Source organism: Actinia tenebrosa, unplaced genomic scaffold, assembly GCF_029948245.1.
Source record: "Actinia tenebrosa isolate PJP-AT-01 unplaced genomic scaffold, QUT_ActTen_1.0 PGA_scaffold4__44_contigs__length_22323623, whole genome shotgun sequence".
Lineage (NCBI taxonomy): Eukaryota > Metazoa > Cnidaria > Anthozoa > Actiniaria > Actiniidae > Actinia > Actinia tenebrosa.
In genome coordinates, this window is record NW_028292581.1 from 5,318,677 (window position 1) to 5,340,748 (window position 22,072).

Consider the following 22,072-nt stretch of genomic DNA (forward strand, 5'->3'; position numbering starts at 1 on the left):
CATCCCTTGATGGCAGCCATGACAGGAGGCACAACATTACCCTTGGATAATTACATTCTTTCTGATGTTAATCAGAATAGACCGGATTAATTCTGCCTCATGTTATGGCTACCATCACGTGATGCATGGTGCAATGCCTCTATTGCTGACAAATTTTCAGTAACCATTGTGGACGCTATTTTTTATAGTCTCAATTTCTGTCAGAGCATGCTGTTTTATTTGAGATTGTCGAGGCTAAAACTAATATTCCATTTTTTTGGTTCCAGTTCTAGCATCATTTCAAACCTAAAACCTCACCGATCACGTGAGGATACCCGTTCGACCAACAGCTCGATATCGTCCGTCACTGGAAGTTCCTCGACTCTCAACGACGATGGGCGTGCCCACACCCCTTCGTACGGTGCTGCCTACAAAATCACGGTGACACCTGGCAACGAAAATGATTTCAGGACCCCAATTAACCACGGATCACAGGGCTCATCTAGTTCGTATGAGAATTTGAATCCTCCAAGGCCGAAGTGGAGTGGAGTTTCGCCGGTCGTGGAGAAGGAAAGGAATCCCGTACCTAGTTCTGTGGGAGTCACCTTAAAAGCTCCTACTTCTAAAGGGACACTCTATGTTATAGCAAGTGGGCCTCAGTCGCCAGGTGTCAGCCCGAAGCCCCCAGAGACGCCTTTATTCGGCAGCACCTCGCAGCGTTCAGATCGTCATCGACGAAATGTATTGAACGATCATGACGTTTTAGATGGCGAGGCTATAGTATTGGATCCATCGTCAGTAAGAAATGGCGAGAATAACTATGATTCACATCAACGATTTGCGTACGACACCCCTAAAGACAACCTAAAGGAGAAAAGCAATGGCGAGAATAAAAAAGTTCCTTATAAGGAGACTACACTTGGTGCTGTTGTGACCACAACTAGCACGTATACGCACGAGAATGAAGAACTCAACGAGGCGTCTATGACTGAGACAATGGATAAGATTGAAAAGGCCTTTGGTTTCAAGACGCCCAACGTGACTGACTCACCAAGGTACGATTATGGTCAGTTTGATAGAACCTCCAACCTTAGAAAAAGCGGCCGAAAAAGTCCAAGAGGATCCACTGAAGATCTTAAACTAAGACAACGAGAAAGGTCTTCAGAATCCCTTAACAGGCATGAAAACGAACAAGAACAAGTCAGAAAGGAGGGTAACATGACACCGACGATTGTCGCGCATGAAATAAAGAGCGAAATGGCAAGGGCGTTGTCCCATGAGGAGCTCCAGGTACAACTGATACTGGAGGAGTTACAACAGGCGGAGAAAGACCTCGGTGGTACAGAGGGAAGGATCCAAACTGTTGTCGAAGTGTCTCGCGGGAACACAGAAGTTATCCGCGAAAGCACGACGAAGACCAAGGAGTATGGTGCACGGTTAGCTCAAAGAAATAACGTTATTGAGCGACTAGAAAGCCAGAGACATGCTTTAGGGAATGAAGGGGTGGAAGGGTTAAAGATCTACCATGCTAAAAGCCGTAGTACGCCTGCAGATGTCAGCAAGGCGCAAGTGAATGCGGTTGAAAAAGTTTCTAGAAGTAAACACGTGTCATCGCAGAATGATTTAACGGGAAGGTCTAAATCTGGTGATGAAGTGTACGCTACTTCATCAAGGACTAAAGATACTAGTGAACCAGTTCAACGGCGTCACAGTAGGCGAAAACGAAGTGAGAGACTAGAACCAACAGAGCGACCCCCCATCCCGAGAACACCCGAAGCTCGTATTGTAAAACCTGTGGTAAGATCCGAAAGAAAGATAAAATTGTCCAGTTCAGGAGGTTCTGGTTTATCAGACGAAAAAGCATCAACTCTTCCTAGGTATAAATCAAGTCGCAAACATCGCTACGTCTCCAGGCAACCGAATGATAGCGACTCATCAGATGAGGACTTAAGGGCAGGGGCAGGTTCGCGGGATCTTAGTAGGACTGATACCAAAGAGGTCAAGCCCACGTTTGACAGAACCACCAAGTCGACTAGTTTCCCGCAGGATGGAGAAGAACAAAGGGGAAGATCCTCAGGGGACAATCGTACCCATAAATACCCACACTTAAAAGGAGCCCGTATAACGAAGTTAAAATTAAGTGCCAGCGAGGAACCGACCGATTCTGTGGTCGATCAAACCGCGCGCCTTTTAAGTGCTACAGCAGAAACCAAACACGATTCGAATTTTGTTGTCACCCAAGATGTACTACATTCGCTGACGCAGGCGTCAGATTTGTTGTCCAAGAACCAGTCCACCGTCAGAGACGATAAAGACAGAATCGAACGAAGAGAAAGAGATAAGAATAAGGAACGAGAGAAGAAGGAGAAGGCGATGGCAAAAATTAAAAGTCATGGTAAGTTTCTTTGATTATTATTCGCATTGAAATTGTCTCTGGTGATTTGTGATATTTCAGTTGACTGTTGATGATTTAGTTCCATGTCATACTACATACACATGATTATAGTCTCTTGTCATCTTTTGATTTGAATTCAGATTTGAATTGAAAATGTTGAGTGATTCCACTTGTGAGGTTATTTATTTCCTTCCGTCAATACACTACGCGAATTAACTTTCAGTTTCCTTCGAGGTCATCATTTGCTTCCCTATTATGACTCTAATCACAATTGTAAATCATGGCCAAAAAAGAAAAAGAAAAAGAAAAAGAAAAGAAATAGTATTTTATTGTATTTACTGTAATTTATTTTGAAATAAAAATCAGGTTTCGTGTAGTTCATGATACTGTGTAGCCGCCTTAACCACGCGAGAAAAATTACAAAAATTACCAGCCACAGGCAAATACAATACAACACAGTGTGATGATAATAACCCCTAGCTCTGTATTTTAATTAAGATTAACAGATAGCCCGGCTAGCTGATCGGTTATCTTACAGTCATATTAGGTCTAACTCATAACTTCTGAGTTTCTATTATTATTTCAATAAGCTTCGATACCTATCTCCGCAATATATTAGTCAACAAGGAGCAGGGAAATTTGATTTTCGTAGCACATGCCTTTAACAGATGGCTTTGTTTCTTTGATTACATTTCAATTTCTTTTTTTTTTTTTTTTTTCATGGACGGTAACCTTATCTTTTTGATGCCATCGGTTTTCATATTGAGTACTTTTTAAGGTGTGTCGAGGGCACTCAAATACCTGTTGTGGTGCCGCTTTTGTCATCCCTCCGTCAACTGGCTTCACAATATTTAACTACTTATTAAAAACCGAAATTGTATACAAATTAACGTAAAAGTTCATAGAAAAAAATGGTATTTTTTTCAGAGAGTGGGATTCCTGTGGTATAAATAGCTCTGTTCATAATTAATAGCAGTGGGTTTCCTATGTTTATAGCGAAAGAGGACTTAGATATCTCTGGGCTAACGTTGTCTTTATGTGTATTGTATGTAATGAAAGCAAGGCCAGCTGTTACCCTCTTACTGAAGGAATTATGTGCACTTTTAGGCTTTAGTTTTAATTTCCCTTATTCCGCCGGATCAAGTCAGCCAGTCCCTTTTTCATTTTCTGGTCGTCGTAATGACTTAGTTCAGACTTTCTGGCGTCGCAGCAGAATAGTTAAAGGGAAGAATTTTCACTTTCATATTACCATTAATTGCAAAGAGCAAAGAAACAAAAGAATTTGTGCTAACGACTACATTAAATTAAGAAAAGTTATGAAATTAAAGTTATTTTCTTAAGATGCTATAAAAAACACATTTGTCACAGTCTGAAAACCATCCTTCAAATTGTCAATTATCGGAAAAATGACAGAGCTGCTGTTACCTGTCTCGTTAGAGCTTTATTTTGACTTGGCTTGGTCGCGTATTCATCGATTATTTTATTCAGAGTTTTATTTCTATATTAACGTCTGTATTTAATCAAAAGTTTCTTTTTTACACGATGTGACTATATACTAGAAAAAAATGTATTTCTTCCTGCGTGTCACGTATGGATTAATATCCCTTTGTGCTGCTCAAAACTTCCGAGTTTTTGATCCACTCGGATATCAAACGGAATAAGCATATTGGTGCATGAATATTGATGTTCTCTTACTTATCCATCTGACATGCACTCAAAGCCATACACGGTGCTTATATCATCCCGTCGACTTTAAGCAAGAACGACAAAACATGGCTTTTATTTAAAGATAAATTAACAAATTATTTTAGAAAAATCGCTGAGAAAATTTTCGTTTGTTCTTCATCGGATATCTATCGTGCTGCTGGAACAGTTTATTTTTCTGGTTTTGAAAGCAAAAGTGGTTCGTTATATTGTTAGGCTTTCAAGCGAAATGAAGAATTGGTCGTTTGGAAAGCGGTCCAAAGGTAAAACCTTAGGAATACAGTATCTCAATTGATTGACTGGTTTATTTTATAATTGCCTGATTTTCTAGAGTTATAATTTTGTAGTTGTTATTTAAACTTGATTTTTATCGTTCACTCGTCGGCAACTCATATAATATTGCTTTACGAGACTGACTTCATCATTGAAGTCCTTGCCTAGTAACAATGAACGAAAACTCCTTTGCATCTCATTTTACTGACCTCTACTCATTTATTATTATGTGTTTTTTTTTGATATGCGGATTTCTCTCTTGTATTCAGAAGTCATTTGATAAACGTTTTGCCATAGTCTATAAAAAATAATGCACTATATGATATAGTTTGTTTAAGAAAAACAGGTAAGTACATATTTGTACAATTTTCTTGGTATCGTGATGTTCGTGACAACATTCCCTCTGGTTGATTCGGACTTAATCCCTGTTAAAATAACTTAGCATTTTTTATTTGTTTTCGTGTAGTGACATTAATATTCCCATCACAAACACTGAGGCACTATAATTAGGCATGGCTGACTAAACAAACCTATGCTGATCCACTCGTGTTATGCTAGTGTTATTTCAATCCAAATATCCTTGCATAAATATTCGCATATGGGAGAAAGATGCTGAACGATGTTGGGCAGTGTTCCTTTTCTTATTGGTAAAATATTCCCAATATTTTTAGCTACTACATATTGTCCATTTATTAAAGTTACTTGCAGTTAAATCAAGTTATCCTTAAAAGTGACAGTGCCATTCAACCATAAGTGATTTATTTTAAACCATTTATTCTATATTTTTGCTTGCAATGAGTTTAAACTCTGCACTAATTTGTAAAATTGTGTTAGTTAATTTTTTCACGAATACATGGTTATGCACTCTATTGCGTTGTGACATAAGAATTGATGTTCAATTATCCAAAGTGACTAAATAGCCCCTCCCTCTCCTCCCATCCTCTCGACAGGGTGCTCTTATGATGTGTAACATGAATTATTTTAAGGAACTGCCACATGTTGACAGCACAAAGTAATCATCCAACGGTCTTGGGAATGTTCTAACATCGAGTCTTCTTCGTTCCAACACGAGTCTCATAACACAAGCTTACCTTGTGCAAATAATTATCGAAGTTTTCCAAGATGTTTACAAAGGTGTAATCTTACTTGATTAACTTAAGATAGCGGTATTGTTTTTGTTACGAAGAAAGGAGTCCAAACGCTAAACAGTTGTTTTGCGGTATATTTGTTCCTGATTTGTCTAAATGCCTGGGAAAATTGGCGATTGCCTTGTTGTGCAGTGGAAAGAAGCTAAAGTCGAGAAAATCAAACTTATTTCGAATAGCTTGGAAGCAAATAACTTGAGTAAGTCCTCATGGCCTCCGATGAACAAAACATTTTTCCAATGTATATAAAAAGTTAGTAAATGAGTATTCGGACTTTGGTGAGAGGATTATCATTTGACTACACTTGCTTATAGTCCATTCAAGTCTTGGCGTGATGTGTTTAATTTATCTATGCATACAGAACGAATATCGAGAGCATGGACGACAATGATGACACTCTAACAACATGACATCACCTCCTGTGTACAAGATCAGCGTGTATAGATCATTGTCTCTAAGTTCTCTATTCTTTTTATTCCTCTAGGTCGTGGCAAATCACATGGACCACACAAGTTTCACATCCCTGTCGTGCCAAGAAGACATAGTTTCGATGACCGGTTATTAGCCAACACTGTAAGTATTTAAACTATTCCAAACTCTGGCTTTGGTTTTTACGAATGTAACCGTCATTTTAGGTGGTTCTTCGATATTTCCTCTCTTAACTCCATGCCAAGAAAGACAGTATTACAGTATCTTCGAAAAGAAATACCATAGGGAACAAGCGCATGCGAAAATTGAGATACGTCGGTGAGGATTTCATGCTATAGCTTCATTTACAAAGCAAGTTTTGATAAGGGATTAGTCAGACAAATTTCGAACTAACTGAGGTCGTGTTTACTTGTTCCAAATGAATGATGTTTCACGAAACCGTAAATTTCCTCGCATTTAATTTTATATGTTCGCCATTTTCTCCTCTATACTACGAGACTCTTCATTTTACAGGCAAGTTATTCTTATTCAAATTATTCTTAATGAGAAAAAAGAAAAGTCGGGTTGAATTGATGTCGAGTCTAATTATTTTGATGTTATGACTTCACGTCACTTCCTGGGTATTTTGTTTTCCACTGTAGTCTGTGATTCCTGAGGTGTGCGAAGAATGGTTCATCAAAATCCATTACCTGTTGAATTATCCTCGGAGGCATCTTAAACATTAACCCCGAAAATAGTCATAGAAATATTGTTTCCATTTTGGAGGGGATTACACATAGTAATGGAGGGAGTTAAAATGTATACATTATTATTGATGAAGTGGCTTTACAATCCCTGCCATAGTAAAATTGTAAATATTAGAGTGATACTACGTGCCTCGTGAAACAAATTTGTATAATTGGTAAATATAGCTGAAGCAAAACAAAAGAAAACATCGGAAATCTTGTCTACTACTATACATTATACTTACTTTTTTGTCATGGGTCAGACTTAAACTCACTCTAGTAGATATTATCTTTTTATGTGTGTTTATTCAGGTTATTTAACTGATACACATTGATGAGTATTTCTCTTTTTATTTTTTTTGCGAGAGGAACAAAGGAATAGCCAATTTATTATTTTGTTCTAATCTAAATTGCAACACTATTCTATAGTGTTTCTGAATTAAACTTTATGTTGTTTTTATTTGTAGGCAAGTAAGCCATCAGGTGGAGAAAGGTAAGTTGTGAACTATCTCAAGAGAATACATAGTCACACCATAATTCAGCACGCTGTGACACTGCTTTATTTCTTATTCTTCTGATAATCCTTGTGGTGTTATTAAGGTGTTATCCCAGAATACATTACCCTACCCTCTTTGGAAGCTAATCACAGTCCTGTCTTTTCGATAGTTCTTTTACAAGAGAGAGTATTGGTCGTGAAGCAGAGCTAGAAATGAAGTTAGCTATTGTATCGAATGCCCTGATGAAGGTAATAAATACATATACACTTTAATTATAAGATTCAAATCACTTCTTAATTCCTCATTTTTCCTTGAGAGTTTCCTCCCCATGCTTCCATTTGCCAACTTAACACATCAGGCATGAAGTTGAGAAGCTCGTGTACTCCAAGTAAATGATTCCAGTAGATCCCCCACGACGACGTTTTCCTGTTTTCTCATTTTCCTGTTGCCAACTATTTAGTTCTAAGCTCTCCTTTGTAGCTCTATTCTTTCCAAGCACCATGCCTTGAGAAATCGTTAAGGGGGGAGGGGGGGGGGCTTAGTGGTCAAATGCATGGTGTTCTTTTTGAGACTTAGTTTGAGTATAGAAGGAGAGTTAGGAGCCACTATACTAAGTAATAGAAGAACTTGTAGTCACCCCCTTAATCTGAAAGCCACACCACTTGTTACCCTCTCTTTTCTAAATATCCCATATCGCTCTCACAAAATATATCAGGAATGGAAAAGTGGAGAGAAAGGTTGAAGAGCCCCATATACATGTGCTCTCATCAATGATAAAAATGCTTAATTTATTCACAGGAGGGTGAAGAAAAGCAACGCGTGGAATCAGATTTGAAAAGGGCACTAAAAGAAAACAAGAAACTGAACGAAAACCTACGGACAGCATCCAGTCAGCTGAGGAAATTCACCGAATGGTTTTTTCGTAATGTTGAACAAAACAACTCATAGCCAAATTATTCCTATTAGTAGAATTAACCTATGGGTGGGAAGGGAAGGGATAAAAGAGACCCCACGACGACGTTTTCTTGAAGTAAACAGTACCACCTTATGTTGAAATAAAAACGAGGCTATCACTGACAAGACCGTCGACCACTCCGAATTTCGAAGAATTCAGTGCAATATCATTTTTTATTGTCTTGTTGCGTTTTATTCGTTTTTTAATGGTCGGGAAAAACTTCCCTAGTGAATATTGCATACTTGACATCACAGCCTACGCTTAGCTTAGTCCATCAATATACTGAAGTAAAACTTATAACACAAAGAAAGAAATCGAGTTCTCTTAGTAGAAAACTAACGAGTATAATAAAGTTTAGTAAAGTATAGGCAATTATTAAAGTCAAAATGATTCATCCGTTTAATGAATGAATGAACTATTTTAACACTGGGTAAGGGTGGCTTGATGTACATATGATAAATATATTAAAATTATTTTACTGAATAATATCTAATAACTAGTTTCAAGTTACGAGTTATCTAGTTTCTTTCAATTCTCAAGACTGTTTATATACCGCTCTAGATATGGTATATAATTAAAGTGCTTATAAGCCTTTACACAATATTTTCAGAATTGATTCTTTAAATAGTGAATAGTTGATTGTGAAAACGTAACAAGGGATTTGAGTTATTTTGTGGTAATTTTTATTATTGAACGCTGGACATTTTTTGAAAACAAAATTGTAAGAAACTTTACGTGAGTCACGAGTAAAAGGGTAATGCTTTTAAAATACTGTATTCCAGAACGAGTGCGGTGTTGTATATCAAATGATCCCTTATGTTACGTCATAGTCATTAACATATTGGGAATATAAACCTTCGTATCTCAAAGACCCGACATTCAAATGACGAAATATTTTCACAATTAACTATGCACTATCTAAAGAATCAATTCTGAAAATATCGTGCAAAGGCTTATAAGCACTTTAAGTGATATGCCATTATCAGGACTGATGTGTTTATATTGTCTATATTATGATATTGCTAGATCTTTGTTGCTTTATGAAGTCTTCTTAGATTTTGTGCTTGCACAGGTTTCGAAAGCTTTTTGGTGGTATTTTTAGTAAGAAATAGATTTTACTTTTGTTCAAAAGAAAGAAATTTACTTAATGTATTATTATTATTATTGCAATAATAAAATAAGTATAATATAACATTACCATGTGCTTCATAATCAGAAAATAGGCATCACAATGACCTCATGGTACCAACGTATTGTTTGAATCAAGACTTTATGGAATGCCAAGGGGGCAACTATTCGAAAATTTATAGATGTCAGGATGTCTTTTTATACAACTTTGCGCTTTTCAACGAAAATTACATCTATAAAAAGAAAATAAATTTGCTGGTAGTTGGAACAAAATGCGAAACACAAAGACTTCAAATTATTTGAAAGCGTTACCCCGCAACCATATGCTTTATACATTTTTTTCGTTCGCTTCTTTGCCCCCTCCGCATCCCATAATTCAAGATGGCCGCCGTATCAGTAAAAAAGTCTATTTGGGGGCGTAAAACATTTTTGATCTCGCGTCTTAAAGTTAGCGTCAAAGTTTCGCGATCCCGTGGATCTCAACTGGGAGTTATTAGTCTTTATTTCAACTGGGAAAATGCAAATTACCTAATCAACAAAACAAAACAAACTATGGGAGATCGATAGCAAACTTGTACTTTCAAGTAGTTATTAGGGCAACCTCAAGATTCCACGGTGAACGATGCTGTTGCTGTTTAAAATTCGCAAGGAAAAATCTCATTGAATTTTTTTCTTGAATATTGTTTAATTTTCTTATTTTCCACATTCTTGTGTTTCATAGTTATATGTTGGTAGAGTTTTGTACGTTGTTATTAAAGACAACATATATGATAGTAATAGTTCTCTTAGCGCCTCGAAGCAGGTTCTTAATATAATAAATTCAAAATATGCTGTCATGTCAGAGTGCAAACCTTTTTTCCTTATTGGATCTTTTTTTTTTTTTTTTTTTTTTTTGTGTATGTGTGAAGGGGGACTACTTCGAACTACTTCTAGCGACGGGCATGCCCATTCAGTTTAGGTGTAATGCTAGTTCAACAAATAGGAAAAGATGCTCTATTTCGAGTACGTTTTTTTACAGTGACAATGCCGATTCCTTGATTCTTCTTTTATATTCTAAAGGGGGTGGTAGCTAGTCTCTCTAAACACTGTCTGCCCTTTACACAATTGCAAACTCGTGTTCTATAGTACAACTTGTTGAGGTATGAAACTTCGGCAGTTCATCCAGCATTTGTAGTGCCTGATTATTTGTCGACTTAAATTCAGCAGTCATTGTGTTAAAAACAAACAGACAAACAAACAAACAAAAAGTAGTACGAACTTAAAAAGAAGAAACACACCACTTTTAGATTGATCCACAACCTGTTTAATTTATTTGCAAAGTGATTTTACACACTAATACGGCAGGCATTTGAAATTTAACATATTGTCAATGTTATTTGTGCTAAAGTTCACCTAGTGAGCATGAAATCTTTAAAAAAATATTCGCATACGCATTTCGCGAAAACAAAACCTCATTACAACGGAAATGTGTAATAAGCGTAATAGGGCGTGGGACGTAGTGCTGGATGATCTGAGTATGCATTTCTCGTTAGTCGAGATGCAAGCATTTTATATAAGGCAGTAAATTTAGCTGCTATTAAAGATGAGTCTAATACTAATATTCTTTGCTTTTACAGTTCTTAAATCGAGCAAATGGATCTGTGCGAACAGAAGCGTTTGCCCAATCTGAATTTTTACAGCTAACATCTGTTGTATTTGCCATTTAGGTCGCGGCCAAAAAGAAGTCACATTTTTTGGATAGCAGCATTAAACTTGAATTGGGTAGCGAGATGGTTGGTCGCGCTACTTACGCAAGTGTTGTGTCTATTTTCTAAACCTTTGAATTTGCTGCATCCAATGTGTTAGCCAAGCACAACCATAAGCAATACATATGCAGACGTGGTGCAGTTATTTTTTTCGACAAGTGTAAGGTAAGACAATTATCGAGTCTGCAAATATTAATTTTCTCACGCTAAAGCTTAGATCGATTCATTAAGTAGACCGTTATAGTGTGTGTTTAACTGCCTCCAGCGTATAGTAATTCTAGTGATATATTCTCATTTACACCTATTTTTAAAAAAAACGTTTTGAGATCTGGGAGGGGTGACCTTAAACTGAACGGAATTTTTGTGCTTTTGCGTTTTCTGACACTCCTAACTCAAAGGTCATGTATCGTATTTCAATCCAAAAAGCAAGCTACGTTGTTCTGCTGTAAATATATTACATTTTTTATCATCTTCACTTGGTCTCAGATTTCAGATTTTCGATCGACGTTTTTTTAAAAGCAGGTGTATAAGTACGTCGAAATAATGTGCTTATGAAAAACAACTTGAAATAATGTTTAGTAAAATACCGCTTCAATCTATATGATATATTTACCACTCTATGATAAGTGAACTACTAGTCTTTTTCATAGACCTATGTTTTACATTAGTTGCCGCGTCTTGAATTAATCCTTTTTGCCGCCGCCACATTGTCAATTTATATTTGACATGGAATCAATAAGAAAACTGTGGCAGCGAAACGGCATTCCAGCAGTCTCACAAAAGCAGCAAAATCCTATCAATTGGCTCACTACACCCCACGAAGAATGGCTGGTTTGGCCATATAGGTCTGTGCAATGCATGTATTCAAATTTTATTAGTATCAACTGAATAGTAATGGGTCATTCTCAAAAGTATCATGCATACGAAGCTAATGGAAATTAATACAAAAGAAATCACGCTTTTTCTTGATGGAATTTGTGGCGTTTTTTTTTTTTTTTTTGTATTTCCATGTTAAACTCATATCCATGATACTTTTGAGAAGGGTTCATTACTGTCGTAAAAAAATGTCACAAAAGTGGCCAATCTGTGCTATTGAAATATTTCAATGTTAATGGTTTAATTTATACCGGGGTATCGTATAACTCTAATTTACAGCTTAAAAAACCTAATTGGACTAATTGGATTGGTACAGATCATCGTTAGACATCAGTGTGCTCACGGAATCATTTCGATATGCTGTGTGATGTAAATCGGTGTTTCCCAAGAAACCCAGACGATCGTAGTGATCTGCTTGGGACTATCTTGCGGGAATTTTATCAAAAGTATTATGTATGTCAGTGTTAATAATTATTCTTTGGTGCCTCTTTTGATTCTTCGTATTACTTGGCCCAGACGAGCTCTGTCTCAGAACGGTATATAAACAAATATACCCGTGAGCTAGAAATTGTCCAACATACTGGTGGCAAACCCGGTCTGATCTGGGAGACCCATTAGTGTACATCTTGTAATATCGTAATTTTCATTCATATCAGTGCAAATTATAGTATAATATACTATTGATAATTTAATGGCTCGATTTCAAGATTACGTCAGCTTTGCAACTGACTGACTGAACTTGCTAAACAGGCTTCTTGCAACAACCAAAAAAAATATGCAAAACTTCGAAAAGTCCAAACATTGATTTAACAAAATATCAAATAAAAGACAATTGATTCCTTGGCAACATATTTTTGGGTAAAGATTTTGAAATCATCACCTCATAGTTTGAGGTTCCTTTCAAAACTTATTTAATACTTGCTTCATTAAAAAAAATCTTATTGACATTTTACTAACAACATTATTCTTGCCAGTTTAGCTTGCAGTCTATTTTCGATGTGACGTAATCCTGAAGCGGGGCCATTACCAGATTATGACGACGGAAAGTGTGCAAATTTGTGCTATGATTGAAATCTTCAACTCTTTTGTTAAAACCGTGGCATTACCGCCGCTTACTTGTTCTCGATGTAAGAAACCATATAGGTTTGTTTCTTTATCACGAATGTATGATAATTGTACCATTAGACAATAACTGTGAAGATGAATGCCAGTGACGTGATCATTTCTGTCGTCATAATCTGTATTTGTACAAAAGACTGAGGAACTTTAAAAGCTCCTCTCGCCGCCCATGCCCATGACGTTCACATCACTAGCGCTCATGTGGCCGTTGCGGCGCCTCAGTTCTTCAAGCTTTTTGTTCCATGCGATATAGAATCGCTGTACCTCATTCATCATAGCTTCCTCAATTTCGTTGCACTGCTGAGCTACAAGGTTCTCGTAAGATGTATCTTGGGGGACGATGCGTTCGACTTCTGTAAAGCAATTATTTACTTAATTAAGCAAACTGTCACTCGCCAAAGGGTGTGCTTAGCCGGTTCCATGAAAGAACGCTCATTCCGCACCCCTCTAGCCTGCTTGCAGCCCAACATTTTTAGCTTTCTGGTTCGATAATACGGACTTAACCACATTTACTTTTGGCTGCACGTAGGCTACCACCCCTCCCCCTCGGCCCCATTTTTCATCCTATGCGAATAACGCAACCAAAGTAATGTTTTCGTTCGTAAGGTTAATGAACTAACCTGTTTTGGCTTCCTTAGGTTGGCGAGGTCTCCAGTAAGCGAATTCCCAGATAAGTCCACAAACGGTCAACGCAGCCACAAGTCCAAGACATGTGTAAATAGCCTGCTGGAAAATTGGAGACTTGGCATCGAAAAGATTGCTGCTCTTCTCCTCGGCTGCACTCTGGCCGGCCTCCTAAGAATTACAATTAGATTACTTTTAGTTTGTTTGCTTTATAATACTAGGTATATATATGTTCTCCTTGTTGCAATTAGAGTTCCCTCAACTACGAGCGACTGGTTAGCCAATCGGACTGACCATTTTCCTGATAAAGCAGTTCACTAATAAAACACAGCTTTTTGCTCGAGACTCAAATAGTGAAAGGAACAGGTTTCAATCATATGGCCCAGCGGCGGCAGGAGTATTGTATGCTTCGCCAGTGAACGGGCATGTGGAAAGTGGTCAATGAAGGGAAATCAAATTGACTTACTTCCATTGTCTTGGCCTGACTCTGAATGATGGATGTAATTTCCGTCTCCATTCTGTTTAGTTTCTGACGCAAGCACTTGATAAACTTTTCGTCATTCAGTACGCCATCAATAACGAAACCATAAGCAAACTGGTGGTCAAGAACTGTACCAACTCGTAGATCTTCGTCCTTAAGGGGAAAATTGTCCTGAGCCCAGTAGCCTGCAACGTAACTGTCTAGCAAAGCGCCTGTGATTACCACTTCGGTATCCAATATGGCATCTCTGAGCTGCTGGACGGTACTCTTTTCTATTGGGGAACAGTTGGAGCAGTTGTTAAAAACGACCTGATATTTCAATAATTGCAGTTGTGTGCAAAAAGCCAAGAATATGACACTAGCGGCACATTTTGCAGGAATTGTGGTCGCCGGTCATTCAAGCAAAGAAAGGCTCAAAAGGTGATTTCTATAAGGGTCGGTCTAAAGCGACAGAAAACTTTGCTTTCCTTAAACGAGCAAATGAATTTTATTCTTTCATTTACCTTGAACTTTAGCATTACTTTTGACCCCAAGTCTCTGCTCCTCGGTGTTCTTCAAGGCAACGACCTGTACACAAATTTGTAATGATATAATTGAGGCTGCTTTGAAGTCAGAAATTCTCAGAAAAACTCTCTTGAACTGGAATATAGGAATTGGGGAAACTACTGACAAAAGGTAAGAACCAAGAATGCTATTTATGCAAGAAAATTATGTAATAATACATTTTTTAAATCTTCCAGAATATACTGTAAAAATATGGATCTTTTTCCTGCATCATCTGCACAGCCCTCCCGAAGCCCTGAGACGTCAACTACCCTACAGCCTTTCATTTCAGAGCCCCATTCCTGTGACTAACGTACACTAATTAAAGGTACAAGGCAGCTCATCTGTTATTACTTACATCTGAACCGTAGAGCTTTATTTCGTTGCTAAGCGAAATAGCTGTGAGGGAAGTTGTGACAGTAGCTGTAAAAATGGAAATGATAACAAGGCCAATCAGAACCCAGACAAATGCAAATGTACGAGCCAAGACTGAACGCGGAGCTCTGTCTCCATACCTATAAACAGAAGAGAAAATCCATCCATTAGAAGGTCAGTTAATTGGATTGAAGCACCGAGCACTACTAGATAGTATTAGTTAGATCACCTACCCTACAGTTGTCATGGAGACGAAAGCCCACCAGAAGCCTTCCCATGTTCCCTTGAAAAAGGATCTAGGAAATTCCTCCGGGTTCCAGTATGTGTCCTGTTTACATGAATAGAAGTTAAACTCGAATTGACCTAATTCACTATGACGTCACTGCTTGTTTATGTCGGGGATAGAATCGCCAAATCCAATAGGAAATTCAACTAAATTTAAACAGTTTAATCTAAAATGGCCTGGTTTTCAGATATAATGTGTGTTAATATGTACTAAAAAAATATTCTGAGCGTTTGCTGGCTATTCTACTTCTCTTCGTGGAATGATACGGGATTTAGAACAATTTTCGGTTAGTTTGCGTTGATTTGACCCCGTCCGACGACCATGATCCTTTGCGTTTAAACAATAGATTGTTGAATATTGTTTTGATGTGACGTCATAGTGAAGTAGGGCAATTAAATAACACTTCTTGCATTTTTCCTTAACTAAATTGATGTATCCAATTTTTTAGGTGTATAGTGTGCGGCAAGAAAATATTTAGCTATCTCGTTAGCAATAAAGTCAAGATTGCGTTCCTTACCAAAGCCCAAACAATTATGCCAGAAAGAGCTGCCATAATCAAAGTCAGCAACAAAACGGGCCAGCCTTGAAACACAGCTTTCATAACTGCTGTAGCTGCAGCCGATGAATCTTCCTTCTTCACGATGAAAACTACTCCTGGAGACTCGACTACCGGATAGAATGGAAAGGTTTGGAATTTGATTTCCTTCATGTCACCATAGACTGGTAGACTGAGAAGAGAACCGTTCTCTCCGATATGTTTCTTGACTTCCTCGGAATCGTTGTATGGGTGGGATATGTAACTGAGATTGACACAAGCTCCACAGCAGTGTTGGAAGAGTCTTTCAAGGACTGTGGGGAAGATACCCTTCACCTGATCAAATATGAAAAAAAGAAATCAAAAGTTTTGGATTATGGAGTCATGGAAGAACTGATTTACATAATTTTGTCATGACATTATACTGCACCCCTTCCTTCGGCACTGATAATGTTTACAAAATAAATGATGCAAACACAGGATTTTGCTGCATATATACTTTCACTTAGCCTTATGAAACGATTTCACTTAACGTCCTTAAAAAAAGGGAGGACTACTTACTTTGCCAATTAGATTTCCATTATCATCTTTATCTTTGTAGATGTATGGAGGAATTTCCCACCAATTGATTGGGATGACCTTTGGACATGGAGGCTGGACCTCGCACGCTGTAGGTAAACGAATTGTGACATAGATCACAACAATGAAATTATTAAACTTTTTAGCTGCAAAATTTAGGCACATGCATGATTTCCTGTAATAGCATTTAGACGACTAACATCGACAATAGAGTAACACACGGTACACATATATAAATTAAATATAACGAACTTCTTTAGAGCCAATGAGTTTGAAGAAATAATGACATGGAAGCTGCTTTCATGTACCTCGTGCAACAACGAAATCAAATGGATAATGTGATCAGTAAACAACGAGAGGTTCCTAAATATGTGGGGATGACGTAAGTGTGTGACATGGCAGAACATGAACGAAAAAAAAGTGAATGAAAATGCCCTAAAAATTTCTGCAGAACATATTTTTATTTTCGTGCAAATTCCATGCCATAAGAATGAGTGCAAGATAGCTAGGCATGCGTCTTACCGACTGTATATGAAGTGTTGTTACCATAAAAGATAACTGTGCTGTTATGTACTTCTGTGTATTGAATCATACATTGTGCAGTTAAATTTATTGGAAGATTGTGAAGTGCAGGGCAAGAAGCTTTGACTAGACAGTGCATGGTTCAGATAATTGTATAAACCACAAGGTATGAAGGAATATCATACGCTGATTCGAAAAATATTACAGTGAAATTCCTTGTGCAAGAAGAAGATAATAACCGACACTCGCAAGACTTGCCTTCTTAGTACACTACGATGATAACTGAGACACGGAGTGCTTAGCATTTATCCGGAAAAACTGGTAATTCCGGTTAGAAAACAAAGAGTATGTATCAATCGGAAAGTTCCGGAAAACTCGGTCTTCTGATTGAGGTAATCCACTTTTAGCGCTCTTATCGGTTCTTTTGATAGACGCGTGAAACATTTTTTATTAAAGCTTCCCACTCTTTTCTTACCATTAGCGAATGAATTTTCCAACCGGAGAAATTGGTTTGAATGTTAAACATATGTAAACACCGACTGCAAATAATTAAAATCGTTCTAGGAAAAAATGAAGGTTCATTAAGAATCGGCTATCAAAACATCATGATTTTCATAGTAGCCTTATACACAAAACAAGGCATTAATATATTTTTTTATACTTATTTTATTTTTTTATTTTTATTTTTCATTTTGGAAGAATCATATATACCCAAGTACTAGCCAGAACGTCAATACACCCGGCATAAACGATCGTGTCCTATACCCTGCAATTAACCTTGTCTTATATTACCTTCGACATAACTGTTCCTTTTAACTCTTTAATATCACAAAGACTGACAGGAATATTTATTGATTATTAATAACTTATAGACTCGATAATCGTGACAGGAGCAAGTTAATATAAAAAGTTACCATCATTGTCAATTGCCAAAAAAAGTCGCGGTTTGAACAGCAATTTGTTAGGATTCACAAACTCCTGGATGTTCTTGCAGAAACATTTATTTCCTTTGGATTTAGCAGAAAGTAAGACCATTGCAGTAAATATATACTTTGAGATTTCTCGAACGAAACCCTTGTTTTACTGTTGTTGAAATTTGAGTCTATCAGCCAAGGTTTCAACTTCAATTTTAAATGCTGGAGAAATAATGAACTTCGATAACTATCGATAACGATAATTACTGGTTTCAATATTTTTTACGGTGATGAATAAGAATAGGAATTAAGTGATGTTGTGTAACATAGGACCAAATATCATAATACCACGGAATTAAATATCACAATCGATTTTTTCACTCTTTTTCGACAATCCTTTATATTATAATTATGCGAACTTTAGCTTAGGATGCATTTGCGAGAGGATTTTTTTATTCAAACCAATCGACCAAATAAATGTTTTTTTAATTTATTTTATTTATAATTTATTAGTATAGGAAATCGCACGATCTCGAGTACAATTTGGAAATTAATAGACACGAGTAATGTTTTGAAAGTTCTTCCGAGTGTCTATTAATTCCAAATTGTACGAGAAGATCGTGTGTTTTTTTGTTTATAGTTCACTCAACAAAATTTCAGTAAAAAATGCGAAGCGACGCCGTTCATCTTTGTCTATTTAGCGGCCGATTTTCAGTCCATCGCGCAACTGAAATGCATAAAAAAGATTAGTTCTTACAGCTTTCAAATTTTATTTATATGTTTTTTAAATACAAAATGATAGAAAATAATTGTTTTGACATTGTTTTGGCCGTGTTGCCATAGCGACTTAATTCGGTACTCCTACGGAGTACAATTAACGCTATAATTGTACTCCTCTCGACCAATCAGAGTCGAGTAATTTTGTTGAGTGTACTATAATAATTATTATTGTTTTGTTTTGTTTTGTTTCGTTTTTTTTAAGAGAGAGGGAGAGTATCCGATCTTCAACACTGAAAATGGTTTTTATCGCGAAGTTCTGGAATATCTCGCCTCGCAACCTGCTGGCTACGCAAAAAATCAAATACACTCAAAAATTTAAATCCGGGATAGCGGTTTTGACTTCTGCTCGGAATAGAAGAATATCATTACGAGTGTTATCTCATAAAATATTGAAGACTTTCTTCCCTCAAGAATCATGCAGAGGGAAATTTCTCCCAAAATCTTTGTGAACATCAATTATGGAAATCATTCGACTTGGCTACTTAGGATTTTAATGGATTATTACAATGATAACTCAGAATTTTCTTCAGAATTCCAAATACTGCAGTCTCCAGCCAGATGTCAGAATAACTAATTTTTTTAAAGATATGTTTTTGAAATAAGCTTTTCGATATTCTCCCTGTCGTTACGTCGCCGGTCAATGTTTTGCAGAGAGTATTGTTTTGAGTTAAGTAAGCTTTCTTGAGAGATGAACTATTGCCAAGATAGATGTGTTTTTTTTTTATTCTATAAGAAATCCCGTATAGAAATGCATTCTCGATGCATTGGTATCAACTCCGACGCAATACGAATTTCTATCAGTGTCTCCACTTAAAATAAATATAAGTGTATCCTAACACACACGTAGAAACACGGTTATTTGTTCGAAAATCAGGGGGATCAGTGATCCTGGAATTGCTTTGATGATGACAACATTGTCAACGGAAGCCGCGAAATATGTTGGTCACGAAGAAGAAGAAAGATTAGAATAAAAAATAATCCACGGTTTGTCATCTTGTTTAATTATTTATTGGCCACTAAAACATAAAGTTTCCATTCACGTTTAACTCCCCTTAAACAACTTAATGGATCTACGCCTTCTAGTCACCATTTCTGAACTAAAGCTCGGTTTATTAGGGAATTAATGGCCAACTGGATGAATGAAAGAAATAAATTTAAGAACAAGATTAATACATAAACAAACGGCTAAACCGTCCGCTGATTTTAACCTCAAAGATTTCTCACATTTGTCTATCGAAACCAACGTCCTTAAACACCATCCTTCGGAGAAATCTCGTAATAAAGAGCTAGCGAATTTTCCTGCCAATGAAACCCTTTTTCAAGGCTTTATTCGTCTCTCGTCTGATGAGATAGAGTAAATCGTATGCAAGGAAGCTTGATGAATGATTTCAAGATTAAAAGATTCAGTTAAAATCCTGACAGTGCTAATAAACAGAAGTCAGAAGCAAAGAAAATTCGATATTTTTGTCCTAGTGTGAAGAATTTCCGCTATATCGACGGCTACATTCGCTAATTTATGTTGCTATATATATTCACCATCTTTAATCTTGAGAAGTACGAATACTTAGTTAGTTTGGACACCTTTCACGGCGTTTTCAAGCCATCCTACACCCGTTTTGTGACTACTAAAACTTTTATTCCAAAAATCCAATCACAAGAAAAAATTTAACCGACGAACAGAAACTTACCTGAAGAATTCGTAGCATTTGCAACGTAAGTCATCTCCATCAAAGCTGCCACCAAAACCAAAATAATCGTTCGAAGAAAATCCATTCTCGCAACCAAGTATTCAAAGCCCGATTTTCTCCAAGTCTAGAAATATTAATTTTCTGAAAGTTTTCGGCGAAGTTTTACCGTTAAACTAACCCCTTACGCGAAATTTCAGGCGCTTTTTTCTCTCAAATGCGGAGTTTTGGACCAGAATCTTACCAGATAAAATGCAAATGCGATGTAGTTTCCTAGCGATAGCCTTCTAAAATCGACTTGCAATTGCAACGTCATTCATAATTAATGTACTCTTAAATATGCACCCATAATTCTGGGTAAATTGACACTTTGGCATAGCATTTGACTCTACGTTTAGGTGAGCATTAAAGCTTAATTCTAGAACTACATTTCTGTTTTTTTATTTTGAAGAAAAACTTAGAAGACAGAAGGAAAATTGCGAGTTACGCGCATGCGTAGTAGGAGGTAAGATTCATTATGAGAAGCAGGTGGCAGGAGCTTCTCAGAGACGAGTAAACACGACTATTCAAATGTAAATTTCGGACTACCGAAACTCAATCCTAGTGAGCGAAAATACAGATGCTAAAAATACGAAATGAGCTAGTATGAATAATAAAATACTTTTGTCGAAGGTTTCTTTAAAATTTGCGAAATGTGCATTTATTATTATTTTCAATTTTCTATTTGTATTGAAATTGTCAATGTTTAGAGAAGTTTTCTAAGCCAATAAGCCAATGTCCAGGGCGGTCATGTAAAAGGGCTTAAAGTTCTTATGTCTTCTAAAGGTGTTTTGTATTGCGCGTTTGAGTACATCGGACATATAACTTATGTTTACAGTCTTTTGGCACAAATCTTGATTTCCCTCGATCTTGTTTCAAAACAAAGTATCTTTATATCGATAAATTACGTTTTAAATTTTAAACCTTGTCTACACTCGTAGTTTTTCTCGCTCAGAAAGACTGAATATATCAAAGTATTAAAACAAACAGTCATAATATTGAAAAAATCGCATTGTGCCGACGAGTTGGCGGGAAATACAACCAAGAGCAAGGGAATTTCCTTGCCTATCAGAGACTTCATAATCTTTGTTGTTACTTTTGTTTATTGAATGTAGGGTCTTGAGCCATAATATGGGATCTTTTAATATTGTCACAAAAAGCAGAAGTTTCTAGGGTATTCTTTATTTTTGAAATTTTGGAACGAATTCTTAAATGACAAGTCAGTCTCTTTGAAATTGGAGCATAAAAGGAAAAACAAATAAAACGAGAGAAGTGAATTAGTTTGAAGGGAAACAACAAAATTTGAAAATGCGATTGCGAGGAATCATAAGGAATATTTCAACAACTTTGCTTTATTGTACAATTCGCTACTTTTAAGTTTAGTACCATTTTAATAACGATGGGTCAGGAAAAATTACGACCAAAATTCAAAAAAAAAAAAAAAAAAAAAAAAATCTGTTTTTGGACTTAATTGGAAGAAGTAGGGTGAATAATAATTCTAGTTGATTAAGGTATCAGTTTTGATAAAAACAAATCTGACTTCAAGTAATCCCCCGTTGTTAATCCCTAATAAGCTTTCGGTACAACTAACGGGTTGCCTTGGAAATCGTAATCATGTCAATGACTAATGACGTCACGTATTTTTGCAATACACACTAAAAAATTAAATATTAGGAAGGGGAAGAAATACTGATCGATAAAGGGGTAAGGTTGTTGTAAGAAAATGTAATAGAAATGTC

General features: G+C 36.7%; 2 protein-coding genes across 4 annotated transcripts in view; one reads left to right on the forward strand and one right to left on the reverse strand.

The window, feature by feature from the left end:
• The window catches only part of LOC116298369 (uncharacterized), a 28,936-nt gene extending 19,637 nt beyond the window's left edge, over positions 1-9,299 (forward strand). For all 3 annotated transcript variants that reach the window (XM_031706794.2, XM_031706792.2, XM_031706793.2), the window contains exons 19-23: positions 267-2,374; positions 5,981-6,069; positions 7,118-7,143; positions 7,317-7,395; positions 7,946-9,299. In XM_031706794.2, coding sequence (XP_031562654.2) covers positions 267-2,374; positions 5,981-6,069; positions 7,118-7,143; positions 7,317-7,395; positions 7,946-8,095 — 2,452 coding nt within the window. In that variant the 3' untranslated portion in view covers positions 8,096-9,299. The remainder of the gene's footprint in view (positions 1-266; positions 2,375-5,980; positions 6,070-7,117; positions 7,144-7,316; positions 7,396-7,945) is intronic.
• Positions 9,300-10,510: 1,211 nt separating this feature from the next.
• On the reverse strand, positions 10,511-20,574 carry LOC116298316 (uncharacterized). Its single transcript, XM_031706718.2, has 9 exons — positions 20,298-20,574; positions 16,376-16,482; positions 15,797-16,150; positions 15,227-15,321; positions 14,977-15,133; positions 14,579-14,642; positions 14,061-14,347; positions 13,591-13,765; positions 10,511-13,323 (listed from the first exon to the last, which is right to left on the reverse strand). Exons 1-9 carry the CDS (start codon positions 20,380-20,382, stop codon positions 13,118-13,120), a joined length of 1,530 nt encoding a protein of 509 aa, XP_031562578.2. The 5' UTR covers positions 20,383-20,574; the 3' UTR covers positions 10,511-13,117.
• Between the last annotated feature and the right edge of the window lie 1,498 nt (positions 20,575-22,072).